The sequence below is a fragment of the Sparus aurata genome, chromosome 5 (assembly GCF_900880675.1).
Source record: "Sparus aurata chromosome 5, fSpaAur1.1, whole genome shotgun sequence".
Lineage (NCBI taxonomy): Eukaryota > Metazoa > Chordata > Actinopteri > Spariformes > Sparidae > Sparus > Sparus aurata.
This window is the reverse complement of record NC_044191.1, coordinates 17,161,718-17,186,037: the sequence shown is the minus strand read 5'-3', so window position 1 is coordinate 17,186,037 and position 24,320 is coordinate 17,161,718. Positions and strand designations below refer to the sequence as shown.

General features: G+C 39.8%; 1 protein-coding gene across 1 annotated transcript; it reads left to right on the top strand.

Moving 5' to 3' along the window:
• Positions 1-194: 194 nt before the first annotated feature.
• On the top strand, positions 195-23,923 carry cep120 (centrosomal protein 120). Its single transcript, XM_030418349.1, has 20 exons — positions 195-445; positions 1,495-1,651; positions 2,089-2,203; positions 2,403-2,547; positions 3,508-3,656; positions 4,726-4,923; positions 5,005-5,217; positions 5,386-5,620; positions 5,716-5,905; positions 6,465-6,614; positions 6,952-7,134; positions 7,215-7,311; positions 7,832-8,017; positions 8,510-8,599; positions 8,783-8,875; positions 9,452-9,646; positions 9,729-9,851; positions 11,064-11,162; positions 21,317-21,462; positions 21,637-23,923. The coding sequence occupies exons 1-20, from the start codon at positions 397-399 to the stop codon at positions 21,854-21,856; spliced, it is 3,033 nt and encodes a 1,010-aa protein (XP_030274209.1). The 5' UTR covers positions 195-396; the 3' UTR covers positions 21,857-23,923.
• The last annotated feature ends 397 nt before the right edge of the window (positions 23,924-24,320 follow it).

Sequence of the window (24,320 nt, the reverse complement as noted above, 5' to 3'; positions counted from 1 at the left end):
AACGTGTATCATATATTTAGAAATTAAAGCATTGAATGAATCAGGAATGGCTTGAACAATTTGCAAGTTATTTGGGGAATACAGGTGTTTAGGAAGAAGACTTAAATCATTAAATTAAACTAAATGAACACGGTTCCTGCTGTTCCACCTCCCACCGGCAGAGGGCGCTGAGTATTTAGAGTCTCCGTCATCACTTCCGCTTTTAAAACAAAATGGGTGGCGCCAAAGCTTGACAACAAAGCTGCTGTAACGGACAGCAACGTTAAACAAAATCTCGGCTGTGTGTTTACATTTCATTTGTATTCTTACAACTGAGTTATGCGTTGAGTAAAAGTGGTAAAAGGACTTTTCTATTAAGAAAATAAATAGTTGAGAAATTTCCAGGCAGATGTCATCATGGCTTCGAAAACGGACCAACTTCTCATCGTTGTGTCCATCCTTGAAGGTAAGTTGAGCAGTTAAAGCAGGCGGATTATTACCTGTTTAACAGCACACCGTTAGCTTCTGAAGTAAACTATACTATTGCGTTACCAATATGACACGAATGGCTGGGTGTCATTTGTAACGTATTAACACAGTTGTCTAATAAGCAACCTGTTGCTGCTGGTCATGCTAGGTCGGACAGTTAAATCCACCCTGAAGTGGAATTAACTGTTGTCTGTTACAGGAAGACGTCCAGAGCTGAAGTCTTTATCTATTTCTGTCACAAAGAACACGTACTTGAAGAGCACATTAAGCTTTTGGAAGGTGCTATAGCTTGACTTAGTGCAAGCAAGATCTGGCAATGGAACAGTTTCTTTCATTTGATAATGAAGCCACTTCACAACATGTGTTCTGTATTTATTAAGCTTCTTGTGTCTGCAAACTCTGAGTTTAGCAAACTATGTGCACTTGTTTCATTTTAATGACATTTTAGCTCTGCTGATTCATTTGGTTCTTGGTTGACATTTAGATCTGAGCAATATTGTGTACACCAGTATTGTTAGATGACACAGTCTGAATTTCTCGGATATTGTAATAAAATGTGTTGCTTTTCTCATCTTAAAGACAGTGTTATGATACCCTGATATGATCTAATGGTGTTCAGCTGTCACATCTGAGTGATATTTAGTTGTGTCAGTATTAATGTCATTCTCAGTTGGGAAATAATTTTTTAAACAGGCTCATAGAGAAACAACAAAAACTTTGCGAATAGTGGCACTCAAATGGTCAGGTCTAGTAGACATTTACTTCAAATATACTTTTTCAGTTTGGCTTTCACAAATTGAAAGTTGGTTGACCACTTTAAGATTTATCACATACACATTGCTTACTCATTGAATGCAATTCGTAGGACTCGATACAGATGATTCTGTGGCTACTAGACAAAACAAATCTAACACACAACTCCGAAACCTTTCTGTATGACTCATGACTGGTGGTCATTTACCAGCTTTGAGCCTGTCAGTAAAAAATGTGTTCACATGTTTTTTAACCTGGCCTTCCTTTCTTCAGGTCGTCACTTCCCCAAGAGTCCCCAGCTCAGTCTGGTGGTCCAGGCAAGCTTTGACGGTGAGCAGCTGGCCACAGACCCAGTACAGCACAGAGATCAGCCACAGTTCAACACCGAGCTGGCCTGGGAGCTCGACCGCAGGACGCTACACCAGCACAGGTCTGCAGCTCTTACATGTAGCCATCCCTATATGAATTTTGACAATAACAACATTGGAATGAGAATTTCAATGACATTTGTGACAGTGCAACTGTGTTGTTTATTTGTCGATAAATTTGTATTTTATTTGTCAGATAACTCTTTGAATTTATTGAATTGAAACCCATAGAAGGTCAACTGCACCAGATTTCCCATTAAATTTGGGTAATGACTGATCGTAGGGCTGGAATGGCAATCATTTACATAATCAGTTAATCTGATGTATTTATTCTCTATTAATTCACTAGTCTACTCATCGATTATCAGCTAATGCAGTTCAGATGTTCAGAATCCCACAAGGAATCTACTGTATTTATATTTGATGGCACCTTGTCCTTGTCTCTCCATCTCTTAAAATGTCACTTAACCGTATAATATTGTTGACTCTGTCCTCCCAGACTGCAGAGAACTCCCATCAAGCTTCAGTGTTTTGCTGTTGACTCTGTGAGTAAGAGGAAAGAGAATGTTGGCTATATCGTCCTGGACCTTCGATCTGTACAAGAAGTCAAACAGGTGAACCTCTTCTCTAAGTAATCAGTGCAATCTGCCACCATGCTACTGCTGTTAACTTATTTTTTGTCTGACTGGGTGTCAGGTTGCATTCATTGAGATTAGCATTATAATTACTGAAGTCAAGCTTTTGATCTCTGCGACCAGTGAAAGCATAATTTTTGCCCTGTGTGAGTGATGTAAAGATGATATTTGTTTTCAGGAGCCTCGCTGGTATCCGCTGCTGAGCAGTAAATACACCAAACAGAGACCAGCCCTCCTCCTCAGCACGGGGCTGGAGAATGACTCCAGGCCCTCTGAACCCTCTCCTGATAGGTTCAAAGCCAGGAAGGCCCCACCACGACAAGGTAAGCTGGTTCATCCATACTCCTTGCTCTGCGCTTTGTTTCTTGTATGTTACTTGTGCATGCAAAATAATAGGTTGATATAATTTTATGAAATTGCTCCTCATGTCTCTGATACATGGCAGCAGTTTTATAATGTAGAGCAGAAGGTTCAAACTAGGATGTCCAGGGACAAGAACAAGCATAAACGAGCAGCCTTTGAGCAAGGCACTGAGCCTCAGCTGTTCAGAGGTTGTATGATTGTGAATCGGTGTGATCTGGGAAAGTCAGTTATGTTCAGCAGTAATGTGTCTAGGCATGGGGACAATATGAAAATGTCTTCTCAAGATTATCGTGTCCAGCATAATTGCAATCCATATTGTATTGAATCACATATAGAACACTCACCCTTTTTTTTCTTGGTGAAAATCATTAAAAAGAATCCTAAATCTTAAAGTTTATCTGTATGAAGAATTGATGCTTTCATGCTAAAGTGTCTGATCTATTAATCCATTAAGTTGATAAGTTTTGTTAATGTTAATTGTTAGTGTATACTCTGCTGTCTGTGCCCTCTTATAGAGTTAAAACCCTCAAAAATACCTGACATGTCAGACTTTTTCACTCCTTGCCGGTCTGCACTGCTACAGCTGTTACCCACATGATTAAACATCATGATGCTCATCAGTTTTTCCAATATAGACACAGGTTCACTTCAAGTTCAGCTCTAGTTGTTGTGCACACTCTGATGAGTAACTCTGACAGTCTTAAGAGGATTTTGATATCACTGTTTGAGAGCTTAAAAACTGATGATAAATCAGTCGATATTAATTACTTCAACGTAATACTCATTTAAATCAGTTTTGATAAGGATTCCTTAAATGTGGTTGTGTAATAATTGTAATCATTAAGTCAAAGAGTGTGACATTTTACATTTGAAATATTAACTGTCACTGCGCTCTTGTTCCTGGTGCTCTTCTGTTTAAGGTTCTCCTGCAGTAACCGACCTGCTCCCAGACAACCTGGAGGCCGTACTGATCTCAGAAAAGGGTTACCATCAAGTCGGACCTGCAGATCACTGCTGTGACATGTTCGTCCTGTCTGTCACTGTGGCCTTTGCTACCAAACTAGAACAGGTGAGTACAGTGCTCGGCCTCTAACTTACAACCTGGGCTATTACTGTTTCTTCAGGGTTTCTTCAGGGCTTCATGATATTTGCCACATACGGAAATTAGACGATAGAGAAACAATCTATTCTTGACCGGTAAATCGCTCACTTGTTCTCACTGGGACTTTTTACACATAAAATAAACTCAGCCGACAACATCAGGCGTGTTGTTTAGGGCTGTTTTTATAGGTAAAAACAAACACTAACTGAAGATTAACAAAGAATAAAAAAGATAAAACTAGTTCTTAGATGTTTTGAGATTCACAGATTAATTATAGTGTGACAGTGGAAGAACATTTAGGTGGTACCTGCTGTTACAACATTATTGCCTAAACTCTCAACTGCCTCAATATGGACCACCTGTACCCTAGAGTGTCATAAGAAGACACTAAAGACACAGACTCTTTCGTTGCTACCAGATTAAACCAATTTCTCCTGTCACACCAGCATGTTCTTTTTCATGGCAGATAGAATTGGAATAGAGATAGAGAATAGAGTGTGCAGTGTTCAATAGAGAGGCCATCATTTTATAATGTGATCTGTTTAAAAAGTAATACATTTTATTCTTGTTCATTGGTTTATTTAACAGGCTAAACTGTTAATTTAAACATTTTCTATGGGAATCTATATGATAATCTACTCTTCTTGTAAATGTAATGATATGGAATCTTCTCACTTTTGATCAGACAACTGAAAAACATAAATTAAAATTTAATCAAAATAAACAAAGAATTACCTGGGAATTGTGATTGCCATTTTATCATTTTTAATTGATCATGCAGTCGTTGCGTTGTAAATGCAGCTGAGAAAAGTACAACTTCTGTCCACAGTTTTCATTATTTAACTTTAATTAACCCTTAAGAAATAGTGATATAAACGTTAAACTGGTTGCATAAAGCACATTTGTCAGCACTTCCTGTGTTTGCTGGATGAGTTGAGACAACACCTTCACATCTTGAGTCAGAATACTAATTAAGTTAACTGTTAGAACCAACATATCAACCAAATGTGCGATTTTCTTTTATTTTTCCCCACAGTTGATCCCCAGCACTATGAAACTGTCAGCTGAGGGATCAGAGTTCTTCTTCTACTACTCTTTACTGGGTAACGACATCACCAGCGAACCTTTCCACAATCTGCTGAGCCCCGACTTCGAGCCAGAGCGCGCCTCTGTGCGTATCCGCAGCAGCAAACAGATCCTCCAGACCTTCCTGTCTCAGTCACCAAGTTTACAGGTGAAAGTGATGAACAACTTATGCTGTTATCTGTTGCTGCATGTCCATGTCTCATCATACTTTCTTGTGTGGCCTTTACAGATCCACCTGTGTTGTGGGAATCACTCTCTGGGCAGCACAGACGTTTCTCTCGCAGCTCTGCCAGCTGTTTCTATGGATCTGGAGAACAAGGCAGCAACAGTGGAGGGAGCGTTTGTACTGCAACCTCCTAAACGCATCAAACAGACGCTGCCGGCTCTGCCCGCCGACCTACAGCCGACTGTAGGAGTGGCTGTTACCCTGAGGAAAGAGGAGGTCATACACTATGATGTTAACTTTTTACTCAGAACATGTATTTAAAGTGTTGAGAGTTAATTTGTGTGGTAGTTTACTTTTGTGTTTCCCATTTATTTTGCTCTTTGTCATGACGAGGCCTCAAGTAAAGCTTAACATTTTTATTATTTTCTTCTGTCCTTTTTGCAGTCTTTAGGTACTAAAGAAGGATATGGAGCTCAGACACAATTCTACCCTCCTCTTCCTGACCCTCCCTCTATTCCTCCGGTTGAACAGAGACCTCGAAGCTCCTCTCCAGTCCGAAAACCTCCTGACTCCTCTCCTCCTGGGCCTCCTCTTCTTCCTCCCTCCTCTCATACAGAGAGCGAAGCAGAGAGTTTGCTGGAGGAGCTTCAACATGGTACAGAGCAAGCAGGACTGGCAGGTGAGGCTGAAAATGCAAGAAGTAATTTTGAAACAAGAGGTCAGAATTCAGACGACAGAGGAGCAACACTGACATTTTTTTTTTTGTATATCTAGCTGCAGATTTGGAGGTTCCTCTGCAGCAGCCGGGTCTAACTGAAGCTACAGCAGAGGGTGGAGCGTCATCTGTCAGTGTCTCGGCTCCCAAAGTGTCAATCCCCTCCTCTGCCCATCACTATTGCTTCTCTCTGGACCTTCGTAGCCTGGGAGGCCTCAGGCTGACACACCCCATTGCTGCTACACTTAGGTGAGCAACTTCATTTGTGTTTAGTCTGAGTACAACTACAAGCAGTAACTGAATGTGTTATAGTAAAAGAAAATGATGCCTAGAAATAATTTAGTCAACATTTGTCACATTTGTTATCATTTATTATGAAAAATCTGAATATTTTTTCTTCAATAGCTTTCAGGTCATGTGACAAATTGACTCAAAATTGATGCTGAAATGTCTTTGTGCACTGGTTGAATCAGACATCTCTTTTAATTGGATTTTTAGGGGTTTTTCAATTTAATTCATCATTGAAATGGGGGCCAATGCTTCAGTTTGTTGGCAATTCTGTGACTGCGAAGCACAACGAGCCAAAAGCATTGGTCCGATTGCTTCAAGAGGCACATGTGTGGGACCAGCATGAATTTTCCCACAAGCTCATGTTTAAATGATGTAGGTGGAGTGAACATTGTGGAAAAGGGAGCCAAGTTGAAGACACGGTTTTCATAATATTTTGGAACTCCTCTCTATTCTGCTGCTGCCAGAATTCACACCAATTATATAATTCATTGATGGTTGTTTGTTTGTTGTACTTCAGGTATGCGTATCAGTTCTTTGGCAGTCCAGCTCCCATCATGACCAACCCTCCAGTGGAGCTGCAGAGGAACATGGAGGTGTCGCTGCCTCAGTCTTACTGCGCCTTCGACTTTGCTGCTCTGCCACAACAACTACAGGACACCTTCTCCAGGTAGGAACACACAAGCACAGAAAAATCTGTCAATGCAGATCTTTCTCTTCTGATTAAAATCAATGTCATCCCAATGTCACCTTCAAATGATGGGCCAAAGACAGTTTTCTATAAGGGTGGACGTTAAAGCTATGTTTTAATCCTTTTAAACAGCTTTGTGATGCTTTCATGATAAAATCCTCTTTATTTTCTGCAAACTCACTTTCATCCAACAGATGGTGCAACAGGACATTGTGTTGAACTGTTTTTGTCTCTGAATATTCAGTCCATGTGCAGGTTTTTGTCCCTGCGGTTTAATTCTGTGTTTGAAGTCATTTTGTTTATCTGTCTGTCATAGAGTTCCTCTGGTGGTGGAGATTTGGCACAGAGACTCCACCAGCAGAGACCAGCTGATAGGACGAGCCTCCATCCAGCTGTCTCATCTGCTAAGCACCGAGAGAAGCAGATTAGTGGCATCAACAGGGGAGCAGAGCTGGAGACAGACTCACCAGGACCGGATCTCTGTGGTCAGAACACACCGGTAGGAAACGTCACTGACTGGCAGACTGATCACATGGTGCTTGTTAAAATCCGTTCAACAACTGTGTTTCCATCCGGCAGTCCCAGCGAAAAGGTGGCAGAGTTGAGCTATGTGGCTACACTGGAGGACCTGGGATTGGTTAAAGCTAGAGAAGTCATTGTCTCTGACTCTTCACAGGTGAGAGAGCTGGGTGTTTCATTGTGATAAATAGCTTTAAATAAAATGTTTTGGGTTCTTTATGAGGAGGGCACGTGTGCTAATGCATGCTGGTGTATTTTGATGAATATATTTAATAATGTTTGTGTTTATTTAAAAGCTTGTTATTTTATGTCATCCATCTTGAGTATTTTCAAAGAGACAAACTTCTTTTTGAAGAAAGTAAAATGGTTGGTATTTACATTGTGTTTGTGCTGACACAGTACTAAAATAACTCTTCAACTCTGCACATGAATATTGAATAGACTTATTTTTGGATTTATTGTTTTCCTGTTTTCCATCAAAATATCACATTCTCTGTAATTTGCGATTAGAAACATCCCTCAGTGAAATGCAGTATTAAACATAAATTGCAGAGTTGTTGTGTTTGTCAGTATTAGATTCTACAAGTGTACTTCATAAAGTGGCCACTGATTGTACAGACTTCTATATAAAAATTACTGTTAATGTTTTCCCTGTTTTTATTGTCACCCACCATTAGAACGAACCTGTCGTCCCTGCACAGCCGCCCTCCCACCCTGCAGCACACAGACCTGCTGCTCCCAGCCTGAACCCCACCCCACTGGGTCCCACGGCTCCAACGGCCCCCAGAGAGACCTTGGAGTACCGCACGGCTCTGGAGCTGGAGATGTGGAAGGAGGAGCAGGAGGATCTGTTTGATGATCAGGTAAAAGATAGGACTGTGAAAAATGAAGTGAATAATCAGACTGTATACAAAAAATATATATGATTAATGATAATGATTAAGTCACGCAGTTTAGGGTGTACATGTAATATTACAAATATACATTGGTGTAACCTTTTTAAAAACTTTACGAACAGTTAGACATGCCAATAGATTTTTTTAAACTGCTAAAAAAGGCACAATTTATACAAAATGCATTTCAGATATAATGGGTATTTAATTGATATATTTCATAAACGCCAGTCATTTTTTATGTTAACTATAATCTTGCAACATTTATACAAAATGTATTTTCCATTTTGGAAAGCAGAAACTTTCACACATTGCTCCTATAAGATTATTAACTGAAGTTTAATTTGACTTCATATAGACCGGTGTTTGACTACATCTGCACCCCTCATGTTGACTGTTTCATGTTCTGCTCGATTAGATATGAACACAAATGCCAGTATTAAAATACCCTGTTTGCTTCAGTTGAGGAAGAAGGAGCTGAGCCACATGCAGGCTCTTGCAGAGGAGTGGAAGAAGAGAGATCGAGAGAGAGAAGCTCTTGTCAAGAAGAAGGTGGAGTCTACAGCTTATTGCGCAGACACACACAATGATTACTTATTACATGATATACTGTACAGTGCAAAGTGTAATATTCATACAGATTCATGGGACACTTGAGTCTGAATGCAATGAGTGGAAAAGCTATTAAATAATGATTGTTAATGTTTTTCTTTTATCCCTAAATCTTGCTTTTAGGAGGTGGAGTATAATGTGTTGGAGGAGCAGCTCCAGAAGACTTTGTCTGCTCTGGAGAAAAGAGAGAAACAGCTGGCTGAGGCCGAGCTGGAGGTCAGACTCACCTCTGACACTGACATGATACACAGTGTTTATTAATGAATGTGTTTCATACAGATCATTGGACAGAGTGTCCGTTAAATGTTACAGTCCAGTGGGACCTCAACACTTGTTAAAGCCAGAGTGAAAATCCCAGTTGTGACGTCTGTAGTAGTTGAACATTTATAACCACTACAAGTCTTGTTAATGTAATGTTTGATGCTAAAGCTAAGGGATTGATGTTAATTTTGACCCCAAAAATATAAGGAATTTTCCCCTGGGACAACAAAGACTATTTTCTATCTATGAAATGAAGGGCTGCATCTGATTATTTTCTGGATCAAGCTGTTAGTCATCTCTAAATATTTAAAAGACGGTTATTAAATAAGGTCTGAAAAATCTAAATGTCCCATATTGGATTTCTGAAACTTAAATGTGTGTATTGAATATGCACTCCCATAAATGTTTAAATCGGGACAATTTTATCAAACTATAACCAACTTTTCTGTACAAATTGCAGCCCAGTCAACAAGTGCTTGAAGTGTGTTATCCAGTGATTCTTTGTGTAAGTGACGTTTTATGTGCAATCAGACTCAAAGGCTACAGAGAGAGCTGCGAGCGGAGCACGATCTGACCCAGAAGGAGCTGCAGACAGAACATGATCTGACCCAGAGGGAGCTGCAGGAGAGCAGCAGGAGGCTGCAGCAGGAGTGTGACCACCGGGTGGCACTTGAGAGAGACAAAGTCCGACTGATGGAAGAGGAGAGAGCCCGGCTGCTGCAGCAGGTACAGAGAGGACTCCTGTTTGGTTAAATGCGAGTTCACATTCAAATTCTAACTTTCTTGTCTTAAATTTTCTGTTGTCCAGATTGTGGATGGGGAATCTCGGTACAAGCAGTTAGAGAAAGAGTTCCAGCTCTACAGAGAACAACAGAACATCAGACCTGAGTTCAGGCTGCAGTCAGAAATCAACCTACTGACTCTAGAGAAGGTAATCTACTTGTTTTACATGTCATTACTAAGAACTTAAAGGAGAACTTCGGTCGATTTAAACATGCAGCTTCATTGCTCAAGCTACCCTTGACTTGCCAGTACCGAAGACGCGAACAAATTTGGTCCAGCCATTACAGAGCTCCGTGAACGGAGATGTAGCATTGAACGCTAACAGCATAGGGTCAGAACTTCACACTGTGTTTTAACCGTCTTAACATGCTCCACATCTCACACCAGAAGTTATGCAACATCAGCAGACACCTTAGCACACAGCACTGTAGCGTGTATGACTCAAACTGAATAAAAAAGTAGTTAAAATAGTGTGTTTGTGCAAGGAGCTACTTACCTGTTTGTTGACATCCGTGTGTTCCGGTAGCTAGACCAAACTAGTCAATCCGTCGAGCATGCACTTACTCCCTCACTGGCGGAGACGGAAACGTATTCCAGCATTTTCGTGTTTATGTTCATAATGTACATGTCCATGTTACAGCCTGTCATGAGCCATGAGCCTTACAATAGCCTGTTAAGCCTGTTAAGTGCACACTCGATGGATATGCTAGTTTGGTCTAGCTACCGGAACACACGGATGTCAACAAACAGGTAAGTAGCTGCTTGCACAAACACACTATTTTAACTACATTTTTATTCATTTTGAGTCATACACGCTACAGTGCTGTGTGCTAAGGTGTCTGCTGATGTTGCATAACTTTTGGTGTGAGATGTGGAGCATGTTAAGATGCTTAAAACACAGCGTGAAGTTCTGACCCCATGCTGTTAGCGTTCAATGCTAAATCTCCGTTCACGGAGCTCTGTAATGGCTGGACCAAATTTGTTCGCGTCTTCGGTACTGGCAAGTCAAGGGTAGCTTGAGCAATGAAGCTGCATGTTTAAATCGACCGAAGTTCTCCTTTTAATTAGTACTTGTTGCATCGGACACCTAACTTGTGATCACAGTTAACATAATTGCAGTGAGTATACAGTATACAGCCTTATTCAAAATCTTACTCAAGTAAAAATAAGTTTGTGTGCTATAAATCTATTTCTCCAAAATGTGGATGATTGTGTTTTCAACACGGTAATGCTGATTGTTCTAATCATTTAGTCTAACTCAGTGAATATATGATTACAAGCTCATAATCCCTTTGTCAGTCCAAAGGTGCAGATCTTTTCAGATGTGTGTGACTGATGTATCTGTCGTATGATTATTAAGGTGGAACTGGAGAGGAAGCTGGAGTCCACCACCAAATCCAAGCTGCACTACAAGCAGCAGTGGGGGCGCGCCTTAAAAGAGCTGGCCAGGTTCAAACAGGTACTGTTCACCTAGAAGGAGAGACATGCACATAATCTCACTATTGTTTCGGTGGAAAATGATTGGTGAAGATTCAGAGATTGAAAATTAGTGTTTTATGAGGTTGTGTTTTTACAGCTTTTAAAATATCAGCTTTTTTTAGAGAATTAAATCTAAAATTGCCTCTTCTTCACCCAGAATAAATGGGTCCAAGGATGCAATAGTTATCCTGTTAAGCAGTATTGTAGTTTTATAAAACTAAACAAAATTTTTTCAGATCAGTCATCCAAAGAACCTCATTCAACGAGGCATCAGAATATCAGAGCCAATGCTGAAGCAACTTACTATAACTTTTTAATGAATCAGGAAAACAATCAGCAAATTAATTGATAAAATGTCATTGTTGACTTCTGTCAAAAATACAGGAAACAAAGAAAAGCAGCAAATCCTCATATTAAAGAAGCTGGAACTAGTGAATATGATCTGATTATGAAAAAAGTTGAGACAACTTCACCTCAAGACAAGAAAACAAACAAAATGAAATAAAAAGACAAGATGTTAAGACAAACTCTACACCTGAGTTAACAACATTATGGAAAGCTGAGCTCAGGCCTCTGTGTCCTGACAGCAGTCATATTTCACAGCAGATAATTGTAGTTTTTCTGTGTTGGGACGTCTGGCGGTTTTGATGCTGCAGGTTTTTAATCTGCTGCTGGAGACGAGCTGACAGTGTTAGGACATTTAACAGCTCTGTTTAAAGACAGAGTGAGCAGAGGAAACTGAGCTCAGCCCGGCCGTCATCCGTCAGCTGACATCACACCGTGGCTGTGGAAGCGTCTTCAAATACACCAGTACACAAGTACACTCACTGTATGTGATTGATGTGTGTAAAGGAAACGGAGGATGTGCAGACTTTTTTCTTTTAGCTATGGAAAAGCATCAAATACACACTTGAAATTGTTCCCATGTACAGTGATATTAGCAGCAAAGTTGTCGTTGTGATGAGTAGTCCCTTTCAGACTATTAAGTCTTTTAATGTTACAGTTAATGTTAAAGTTGAGTTTAATTACTGTATATATGCTGCTTGTCTAAGGCAATGCAGCATACTTAATTCCCCTTTATATAATGGACATAGATTTTATAAAAAAAGATATATACTGAGTAGGGGTGTAATGATACATCCATCCAGATCGAATGATCAACGATCCAATAGCATCTATGCAAAGTGAAAACATAGATTCCATCTACAGCCATCATTAAGATATGCCTTTATTTTGAAAGTACCATGGCACGTCTGTGTTACTGTCCATGCGCGCAGCTCCTTTCTAAACAGTGCTTTGTTTTCAATTTAAATGTCTGGAACCGTTGAAGAAAAAATATTTCCACTGAAGAGTTCAGTAATACAATTGTCATTGTTCATATCGACTGACATACACATACATACAGATAAAACTATTCACTATTGGAAAGCTTTTATATGAATAAGTCAGGAAAATGAGGAAATTGATGGTTAACATTTGCAGCACAAGACCACATGGCTGTCCCTGCTGTGAAACACAGTGGACTGACCTGGACCTATGGAAAAACCTCTGTGTGTGCTTTTGTTTTCATATCGGTGCATATCAGGCAACATATGGGACTTAAAGAGTGTGTGACTAAAACCCCACTTTACACTGTGTGTGTGTGTGTGTGTGTGTGTGTGTGTGTGTGTGTGTGTGTGTGTGTGTGTGTGTGTGCATGCGTTAAAGAAGAGAAAAGGAAAGAGAGAGAAAGAGAGGTGTGTTTTTACACCAGAGCCAAATATTTAGCTGAGATGAAGTAGACAATGAAATGTGTGAGAGCCATCAGTTCTGAACAGCAGTCTCTCTCTCTCTCTCACACACACACACATGCACAGCACTAAGTGGGGCTTTAGTCAGCCTAAGTCTAATGTAAACAGACACACACACATAGACCTTATCTGACAAACTAATAACTGTTACTGACACTAACCAGCTGGAAAACTAGACGGACATTCTTCCTCTTTCTCTCTTTCTCTGTCTCCCGTTTCTTTCTGCATAATTAACTTCCCCTCATTCTGTTTTCTCTTTTACATTCCTCCTCCATCTCCCCCTCCAGTCACTTCTCTTATCTCCCTTTTTCTTTCTTTTTTTTTGATTGACATTTACAGCACTCAACCACTTTTTTTCCTCATCATCTTTCTTTCTTTCAGGTTTTTATAGCTTTCCCTTCATCTAACTTTTCTTTCTTCCCTGTGTTTACCTCTCTCTTTCATTAAAAATTCCCTTTTCCTTGTTCCTGCTTTTCTTCCTTTTTCTGCCCCTTCTCTTTCATGTAGTCTTTGTTTTTTAGCCTTTAAGTAATTTTTGTTTGTTTTTTCTCATCCTCTCTTCCTGTCTTTTTCCTTTCTTTTTCACCCTCTCTCTCTCTCTCTCTCTCTCTCTCTCTCCTTCTCACCCCTCCCATCCCTTCGTCCTCCCCTCTCTAAGTGCCACATCATTGTAAAGAAAACACGGTGTGATTTATGCAGCTCTAAGGGGGTTCGGCGCTGAGTGTCACCCCCCCATCTATTAATCATCCCTGGGATTGTGTTGAGCAATAAGCTAGCCAGCCGCTAACTATTCAGATGTCACACTCTCGCTTTTTATAAAATATCAGGCCTGTGTTTACATGACTATCCGTCTTGGCGCTCTGCGGTTTTTAAAGCCGGCGCTTGTTTGGTTTTTCTCGGCCTCTCCTCGCCTATTTATTCTCTCCTCTCAGCGCCTCGCATGGCGTGCTGTTTAGCTCAAGTCGGATCATAAAAATTCTTGTCCAAGGAATAATGTGCTTTTCAACCCAGGAGGTGCGGGCGGCTGGAGAGGCAGAGCGAGAATTAATATCCAGGCAGCACTGTGGTATTAGATCAGAGAGTTAGCTTCGGTCTTTTTATATTCAAAATATTGGGACAAGGAGCTTAAGTTGGTCTTTTCAAAGCAAAAATATTGGGACAAAGAGATTAAAGTTCTGAGGCGAGGAGCTAAATTTGGTGTTTTTAAAGCCCATGTGGAAGGTCAGGCAACTAAATTTGGCATTTTAAAAGCCAGTTTGGGAAGACAACTAAACTTGGTCATTTTTATAGACCATGAAGAAAGCAACAGTAATGTGAAATATTTACATCCACAGTATAAATCCTGACCCAACAGTAACATCAGCCATTGGTACATGAGTCCAGTTTACCAGAAACCCCTGACGTGACCTGAATCACCATTCAGCCATTCTGTGGCTTTCTGGATTGCTGCAAATCAGCCTGACACCTTTAATTAAAGTGATAATGTTACAAATAATAGTTCATGATCATCTGGTCAGACCTCCGTGATAACTTTTGTTTTCAGTGAGTTTTTCAGCCTTTAGGTCAGTTCACAGAATTTTGTTGCAACAATCCATTGGCACCTTTTTTAATCAGTCGATGAGTCAGCATATAAGTCTTACCGATCTTTTATAACGTTCACGTTTTAATGGAAAAAGCCAAAGTTCTCTTATACCTTGATCAGAGAATATCCTTGTTTCTGATTGGCTGGCAGGTGACCATCTAACTTTTAAGAAAGGATTTATAAGCAGTCATATTATACACATTGAGGTGTCCCGATGCTGATTATGCAGTTGGTGGAGGAGATTGACTCCACCTTATGGTGTTTATCTCTTCTGCCTCATCTGGGACAAAAATGTGTAACAAACCTCTGTTTGTTTTCTCCATGAAATTAAAACGAATTCGTCAAATCAGTCTGCAAAAGTTAAAAGAATTGCAAAAAAATGTCCATTATTATTTCCCTAATAACTTGTTGTCTGTGACCAACGGTCTCTCGCTGTCTTATGGGCATTAATGACACAAAAAATGCGAAAGCCCCTCTTCAGACTCAGTGTTTGTCTGTTCTGGGCTACTGTAGTAACATGGCGGACTCTGCCAAAAACCTGCTCCCTCGGTGACAACGATTAATGTTACATCTTAATAAAGAAAAACTTGAATAAAAATGCTGAGGAGTTTTGATGTTTTGTGAGGCAGTTCTGGGTAATGAGGAAACACAAGTTGTATTGTACAGAATTAAATACAGGGGAAAAGAGAGCACTGGCTTTGGATCTAGAATTAGTAATACTTTGTGATCTAAATCAGGAAATATCAGATGGAAGTGCAAGTGAACAAGTCGGAACAAGCATTCAGTGTCAGCTTCTGGTTTATCATGGTTTTCGAGACTCGGTGACACAGAAACAGAAACATCTCAGTATGATTTCAGTAGGTTCAATTCCCGGCCTTGCTGATCAGTGGGCGAGTCTGCAGTGCACCACTTCACCTTCATCATATCTTGGTTTCAGTCAGGCAGAGCACCCATGCTGTCAAAGTTCAGTTCCCTCTGGGGCCGTCCAGACTAAAACTGTCCTCTCTCATGATGCTGTGAGTCTGTTTGTATGAAACTGTCTGTCAAACAGCGGATGTAACATGTCGTCTGAGAGAAGTTCAGTATTACTGGTCTCAGTGGAGGCTCCCTGATGGTTCCCACTGGTCATTCCTGGAATATTATGGAACTCTAGTATAAAGGGCATGTTGCAGACAGGGAGGTCAGGGAGGTCGATACATTTTCTGGAGCAAATACAGGATTTCATGGAATATCACATTTAACATGAATATAACAGTTTTGCAGAGCTTTTTAAATAGTCATGGTTTCACATGGTGTTCAGAATGCGAAAACCTTTAGGTATTCTTACGCAAAACATTGATTGGAGGATGCATTTTTCAATTTTAAACTATTCTTGAATGGCTGGTTGTGTTTAGACAGCATTTAACACCAAAAATACTTGAAACTCAGATGTTGCATTGCCACTAAACATGTCAAACAATATCTAGTTATAATCAAATAATACTTAATGAATATAACAGAGGCATCTGCGGCTTTAATCTTTATATTAAGAGGTGTTTCGACCAGGCTAGCAGCCTCTATCACAGACAAACAGACCACATTCTTAAACTCTACTCCTGTGTGCTTTATCTCTCGCTTATCGCTCCAAAAACCCAACAGAGCAGCCTGAAAATACTGATCTTAACCTTTCCAGACACTGCATCCATACGATTAGTGCAGAAATGATACTGCTGCAGAGTTGTTTAACCCTGTGTGGGGCAAATCTAATCTTCCCAGAGCTGCATGCAGGGATTGATGAGACGGTTTACTTACACCATTATTGAGGTCACTGGATACAGTAGCATGGTTTTTTTTTTTACTTTTACTCGGACTTTAAGGCTTTGTTTCCCTAAACTCTGCATTGGCAAGAATATTAAACAGCAAATGATAACATTCACAAAAAAAGGCTTGTAGTATTGAGCTAAATCTTTCAGACAGTTAATTGTCATTCAAAAGCTCTATGCATGATCTTTTTGCACTGTCATCCGAGATGCTTTTTCAGTTCTGAAGTGAACAAGTTTAAGTTCTTTTGAACATTTTCTGGTTTCTGTTTTTTTTTTCTTTTTTTTTTTTAATCATTGTTATCTGAAAATGTTTGGGTTTTGAATATTTGGTTGGACAAAATAGGACATATGAAGGCATCCCTTTAATTACTTGACACAAATAATAATAAACAACTGGCTGCCACAAAGATCATTTGTCATTTAACCAGTCCCTTAACTTTCTTTTTTATTTAGTTATTTTAAAATGTTTGCTTGACTCCAAATCAGAGCAGAGCTAAACTGCCCTTGAACCCTCTCAGGTGTGAAGCCACCTCAGCTTCAGTCTGTCAGCTCTTTACAGAAAGCAGACATCTTATATTTCTCCATATTTCTCTGTGGTTTCAGCTGTTGCAGAAACACACTCATTTGTCTCTAATGGGAGTCCCAGTCGTCCTCTTTGTGTTTTATCCATCACATCCCCAAAAAACTCCCCCTGAACTCCCACAAGTGGCGAGCTGTGCAGAAAACTACATCTGAGCTGAGAAAAGTGTGTCCACATGTGAGCGATGGGATGAAAGTGTTTGTGTGAGACGTCCTCCCACTGCTGCTCCAACTGTTGACCTCTGAAAGTAGAGGCTCGTAATGTAGGAAAGACGGAGGGGAACCTCAGGGAGGAGAAGTCATTCTCTGGTCAGGCCCCCCTTCCCCTGACTGTCTCAAACCTCAAACCTCGCCTGGACTTCCTCTCAGAGCTCTCAGTCCCTCGGCAGCTCACAGCTTGTCTTGTTTACCATCATATGTTCAGTTTGATCTGGTGGACGTCATGTTCTGCTGCCTCTGTCTTGAGCTGCATGATACAGATATCATGTTTCTCCTGTGATCTCATGTATGTTAACAGCTTTGCCTACATTTTTTATCTCCGTTCTTTTGAAAATATTTAAACAAGCACAGAACCTTCTTTCGTGTGCTCTACAGGGCAGCTGTGATGAGGACGTTATCTAATGAACGATTGTCAGCCGGCTTCATCATGACCCATGTTCATGTGGGCTTAACTTGGCTGCTCCAGTCACACTGAGACCAACTAACCCATAACCCATGACCTATGGATGAAATACCCAAGGATTGTAATAAGTATGATAACATGATTCTGTGCTGCAAGTTTATCCCAGTGAACCCTGCAGTACCCATTTTATACTAAGCACAACAGGCTGCAGCCATATTGAAGGCCCTGAACTTTTTTCTAGCAGTCTGCTGCGTTTCCAAAGCTGAGTTGACTCAAAGGCTCAACAGGAGTCTCACTGTACATTTAAAGTTATACTGTAGAGAACAGAGAAGACGCTGACTATGACAGTCGAATGTTACTTAATTTCTTTAGAACTTTTTAATTTTTGTTACGTATTTGAGGAGAAAACAACTCTCCTGCATTGCATTCAGGAAGGAATCGGTAGCGGTTTCCTGATTTATAAATAAATCATTTATCCTGATAAATAAATCTGATGAATAAATCAGTAAACCGATATAGGACTGTACATCAACAAGCTAGACAGCTTTTATTTATGTAATTCACAAGGATATTCTAGATTATATTCATCATGAAAATCCACCACAATTGATCGATTATGTTTTTTATCGTCCCCTATCTTGATAAACAGTTGGTGGCGCTAACTGCCCACTTGATGCCATTAAACCATGACAGAGGAAGCGACAAGATGGCTTGATTATATAAGGGTCCATGGAAAAAAATGTGAAAAACAATGTAAACAACCCAGTGGAAATATGACGTTGTTTGCTTCGTGTGTAAATATGAGGAAAGTTCGATTCAGTGTTTATGTCTCTCCAGCAAAAGCTTTGGTAGAAATGTAAGTCACATTCTGTACGTTATTGTGTATGTCCAAAGTTTCTTTCCATTGCACCTTGCATTCTTTTTTATCAGTACACTAATGTTTCCACTGTTCCCAAGTGTAAATACGTTATCGGATATTTCACGTTTTTTTCTAAATCTTGGTGTTAACATTCAGATTTAGAAAGGTGGATGGAAAGTCACCAGCGTTTTCTTGTCTCCGTTAGGTGCTGTTGGATCAGCTCTTATTATTCTCGGGTCAGTTTCATTTGGTCTACTTTCTTCCACCCTTAAATGCAACATTTGATCCTTTTTTTACTGTTATTTTACACCAAAGATGACAATCTCTTGTTGAGTTTGCACATTTTCGTTCTCTGCTGCTCACCATGACGGTGTCAGCTGTAGCTGCTGGGAGATTTGTGATGTAATTGTAAAATGTTTGCCGCAGGGTACTGAGTTTTAGTACCTTTTTCTCTTTCACCCCTTCTTCCTCCCCCCCGTCAAGGCCTCAGTATCACCTCGTCCTCTAATTGTTTCAGGACTCGGTCTCAGATTGTCCTTGGCAGCGGGCACCAGAGAAAATGTTTAGTGTGTTTGTTTTTCTAGTAATTAGCCTTAAAACGGCCTGTAATACAGACTGCTAATGGTCCACAGAGAGCTGAGCCTGTGTCAACACACCGTGTGTGTGTGTGTGTGTGTGTGTGTGTGTGTGTGTGTGTGTGTGTGTGTGTGAGTGAGAGAGATTGTGAGTGATGTGTTCATGAGAGACTGTGTGTGTGTTTTCATGTGTGTCTGTGAATGTGTGTTTTTCTGTTGGGAGGTGAGGTGATCAGGCGTGTGAAAATGGAAGCTTTCTGTGAGTGTGAGTGTGTGTAAGTCAGGCAGCAATGTGAAAATGTTAGTTTTCCCATCCAGAATCAGCCGGCTGGTCGTTCTGCTCTGTATCACCAGGACACACAGACAGATCCCAGCTTTTCAAATCACCTTCCCACTGCCTGCCGTCTGCTGGCTGGCATGTTTTCCATTGCTGTCCTGTTAACAAAGCAGCTGAAGGCTGTTGATGTCTGTTACTCAGTCAGCGCGTTCATCTAACACAGAGGATCGTTAAGAATAATCAGAGAGCACCCCCACATAGTGTGTATGATCTGCGGAAGGTGTTTTAACCTAAAAAAGGTTTGGGAGGATTTTTGCTGTTCAAAGACATCAAGTGTGATGAATCTGTATTTCTGTAAACGATCTAGCATGTCACTTTCTAGACCAACATCTAAGACTAGCAGTCCTAATCAGTTACAGTACTTGACAAAACATTTAATAAATATTGTAATCACTTTTATCAGGAGCTGTAGGCTTTCACAGCAGATTGTTCTGTCAGTTTGGGAAACTGTTATGTTAGCTCACATAAAAATGTGTTTATTTGATACTTCAATGATTAGTGGATTCATCAGTTCAAAGAAAATGTGTCTGCAATCATTGAATCAGGTCACCTTTCGATGCCTTCAAGTTCCTGAATATTTGCTTTTCTTGGGAAATTGAATATATTTAAGTTTTGGACTGTTGCTTGCAAATAATAGGTTATTTAATGATGTCATCTGGTGTTGTGGGATACTGTGATGGGCATTTTTGTATGGTTTCTCATGTATTTTACACCAAAGGAATAAGAGCCGTCCACACCAAGAACTACATCTGTAATGATGCCAAGCATGCGTGAACCATTTGTGTCAGCTTAGGAAGTTGAATATTGATGACCTGTTACTGCTGTATGTTACACAGGAAAACAAAAGCAAGGATATGGGTTCCCAAAATTATTCAAAGATGAGAGGAGAATCCAATACTCTGTTAAGAGTTGTTCTCTTTTGAATGTTATTCGCACATTGCTATGAGTCAACATCAGTTAATCTGTTGATCGTCAAGGAACATCATTAGGGACATTGTCAAGCTTGAGACCTCATAAGCGCCCCAGACCGCTTGGTGTTATGTCTTAGGTAAAAATATGTGATTGGCTTTCAGTGTTTCTATCATTCATCATATCACTCTGAAACTTCTCAATTACATCATTGTCGTAACAGTTGTGGTGTGGACTCTCTCTTTTCTAACACTCAGAGGATGTACAATTTTCACAGTACTGTTTATTGTCCCGCTTGGATGGAGTTATAAGCACCTAGACATGAACTAAATGAGCCATACAAAGAATTCACAAAGTCTTCCTCAGAACATCAACAGAAGTCACTGGACTTCGATCATATGTTAACTTTAAGACTTTCCCAGCAGGTTGTTGGATGTAAACCTTTAAATTGTATCCAGTTTGATTTATATTTAAAGATTAGTGTTTTTGTTTTCCCTCCACAGACTGTTTCCTTGATTTATGAACGTCCAGCTGTAAGCCAGTAGACAGAGGCCAGATTGGTATTATGGGTAATTTTAGAAAATCTGGCTGATCTGAGCTGGAGGCTGGAGCAGCTGAGAGAAATACGACTTTAAGACATTTTTATGAAGTTTTCTTTCTGTTCTCATCGTGTTGGTGTTGGTCTTCGTGTGAATTCTTCAAGTCCTGCAGCATTTTTCTCAGGAAAGTTTTATGAAAATGTGAAACCAGACATATTTATCACCAACCTCCACTCTGTGTAATGAGCAAAAACAGCTTCTTGGCATCGAAATGCACACATTTCAGCACCGGGGTCAGAGGTTTATTATTAAGTATTCTCAGTTCAGATTTGATATGCAGGCCAGTGCAGCACGTCAAGACTCGAGTCAGGTTCAAGCTGTGGAATCCAAACAAGTTTGGAATCGTTGTGATGGTCCTGAAGTGACTGCGAGGCAGCAAATTAAAATCTTGAAGTGTCACACAATAAGAACATCTGTAATGATCACTAAACTGTTACTCAGTCTGATCGTAAAATCTTGAACTTATGTGTGTGCTTGCAGCGGGAACAGGAAAACGCCATGACGCGTCTGAAGAAGCAGCAGGCGGAGCTTGAGGCCATGCGGCTACGTTACCTAGCAACAGAGCAGAAGGAGATGGTCCAGCAGGACAGACAAGAGCTGGATGACATCAGGAACGAGCTCAACAGGTGATGATGATGTTGATGATGTCAGATCAAGTTTTCCCATATTGTTAACAGCTGAATCGATTTGTCAATTGATCAATAAGTCTATGAAAAAAATAATAATAAAAAAAAAAAAAATCTGTTTTTAAAGAATATGTTTCAGATAATATAGCAAACTTTTTATATTTTGTCTCACAGATTAAAGCAGCAGGAGGGGGACAGGTTAGACCCCACCCCCTCTCTCAGTGGCCCCGCCCCCCCTCACAGCGTGAACGAGAGCGCTGACGAACACCTGGCCCGTCTGTTAGAGGAGAGAGACACTTTGCTGAGGACTGGAGTTTACACTCACGACGACCGAATCATCGCTGAGCTCAACAGACAGATACAGGACGCCATGAGGGACAGAGGGAATCTCTGACAGCTGCTGGGACCGACCAATCAGAGACAGTCATACCTGAGACTGCGGTAAACCAGCTGTTAGCACTCAGCAGACCTCTGGTTTAACAGGTAACAGGTTTGTTTCAGGTTATGATTCATCCACTCAGGCTGCATTTACACAAACATGCCCAGTGCCAAGTTTTTATACAAGTTTGCATCTTCAGTAAAGTCACATTAGAAGAAATTTGCAGATTTTACACATGAATGTGGCTTAAAAAATGTAACTTTAACTCATGTGAGCTAAATGTAAGCATGGACAGCACCACATTCACCAGACAAGTCAACTTTGCCTTAAATTCAAGACACAATACATTCTCGAATGACTTCAGGTGGCCTGACACACAGGCCATGTCCGAGTGTGAAATGAGGCCTCTGAGACTTTGTGTTTTATCAGCTCCTGTGAGTTTCTGTGAATGCTTAATGGAATACTTCAATCAATCTGATGTCTGTGTTGAGTACATAGCTGAAGTCAGGTAAGCTTAGCACAAAGACCAGAATCAGGTTGAGCTTTAGAGGTGTTCGTAGATGTGTCTTTCATCATTTTCCCTCTGCTTCAAGTCCAGTCCAGAGAACTGGACACAGAACTGTACAGATCTAAATGTTTAGAAGTTTTCCATATTAGAGTTCTGACTGCTGTTTGTTTATAGATTTCTATATTTATGTTTGCGTGCTGAAGTCGTTTTCAGATCCCATTCTGTTTCTTCTCCTCTCTTTGCTCAGTAAGTCAGATGCTCATGTGTTTTATATTAGTTTTGTTTTACGTTTGTGTTCCGTCATATGTTAATAATCCTCCGCCAACCTTTTTAACAACAACATATACATTTTTAATACAACACTCACATGCGACATGTTTGTTCAAAATGTCAGGTGGTTGCATTCGGTCCTCCTGTCCTCACTGTTCACCCTGAAATGATTCTTTTTTTAATGTGACTCCAATGTAAGACTGTGGGACATTTATGCACAAACCTGTTCTGTGTAAAAATTGCTTATAAAGTTTGTTACAAAACTCACTCAGTAGAGACAGGAACAACGATTTCAGCACACATGAACATGTCAGTATTGTATTGAGGTAGACTGGAAAATTTCCTGTAAAGGATCATACCACTCTCTTTGCATGTCTGAACCTTAAAGCTGCAAACCGCTGGACAGTTTTATGATTACCAAACACTTTTTAACGACACCATGACCTTTAAGATTTTCTGTTTTTCAGGCAGAAAACGACTTCAGTTAATCTTGTGTGAGCACTCTCGCCGGAGCTAAAGAATTAGTCGATTTATTAATGTGATGATTGTCAGAACATTGATCAACGTTTGGTCGAGGCTTCTCAAATGTAAATGTTTCTTTGGTTTCTTTAACATCTATAAACAAATAACTGAAGAATTTTTGTTTTGGGCTAAAGTCAGACAAAACAGTCTGTCTGAAAATGTCATCTTGAGCTCTATGATGAATATTTACTGACATTTTAGAGGCCAAATGGGTCATAAAGAAAATAATTGGCAGATGAACCCAAATATGAATTAGTTTTTCAGGCAGCACAGCTCAGATGTCACCAAGGAGAGAAAACAATAAATAACTTTCACAAACAAATCTAAAATAGATTAAATATTGACAGAGCTGAATTAGCTCTTATAAGGAAGAAAAGAAATAACAAGTGATTATAAAATTGATTATTTATTAATTTTTTTTTTTTACCCAAATCAATTTAAAATTATAACATGATCAAGAGATTATTAGAAGTTCAAAAAATTGCAAAACCAGCGGTCTGTTCCTTTTTATATGATTGTTTGAGCATTAAAGGATTTAAATCTGAAGCGTTACTGAACCTGAAGTGACAGAATGGGAAATCAAATGTGTTGAGTTTTGGTGTGTTCGTGTACAGTCTGTGATGTGTGTATTTTTTTATTCTGATGAGAGGTTTTTTATCTGACAGCAGGTGGCGCTGCAGCCTCAGCAAAACTCCTCTGACCTGTGACATTAATTTATTTTATTTCACCAGATTCGACTCTGATTTCTGTGTTTGTCTGCAATAAATTATTTTAAGATGAAATCTGTCGTGTAAATGTGTGTTTTGACATTTTAATTAATAATTCTTTAGGGTTTTTTTTTATGTATTTCTGCTTTATTGAGGTGATTAAATAGCAGAGAGCCACTGGAGAGATGTTGACACCGACTAACACATAAAGATCAGTTATTTTCTTTTATTTTTTCCTATTCTTTGGTTTCCACATTTTGTTCATACTGATCTATTTTAACTTATTGTATTTATCAGTGAATACACACGTCTGAGGTGAGTAAATATTGAACTAATTTTCTGCTTCAACAGATTAGAGAGGAACATTTGTTTTCAGACCAATAATACTTTAATTTGCTGAGTTTAAACAGACTTCTCACAAAACGCTGAACATTAACTTATTTAAATCCAAGTGCAAAAAGATCATTGAGAA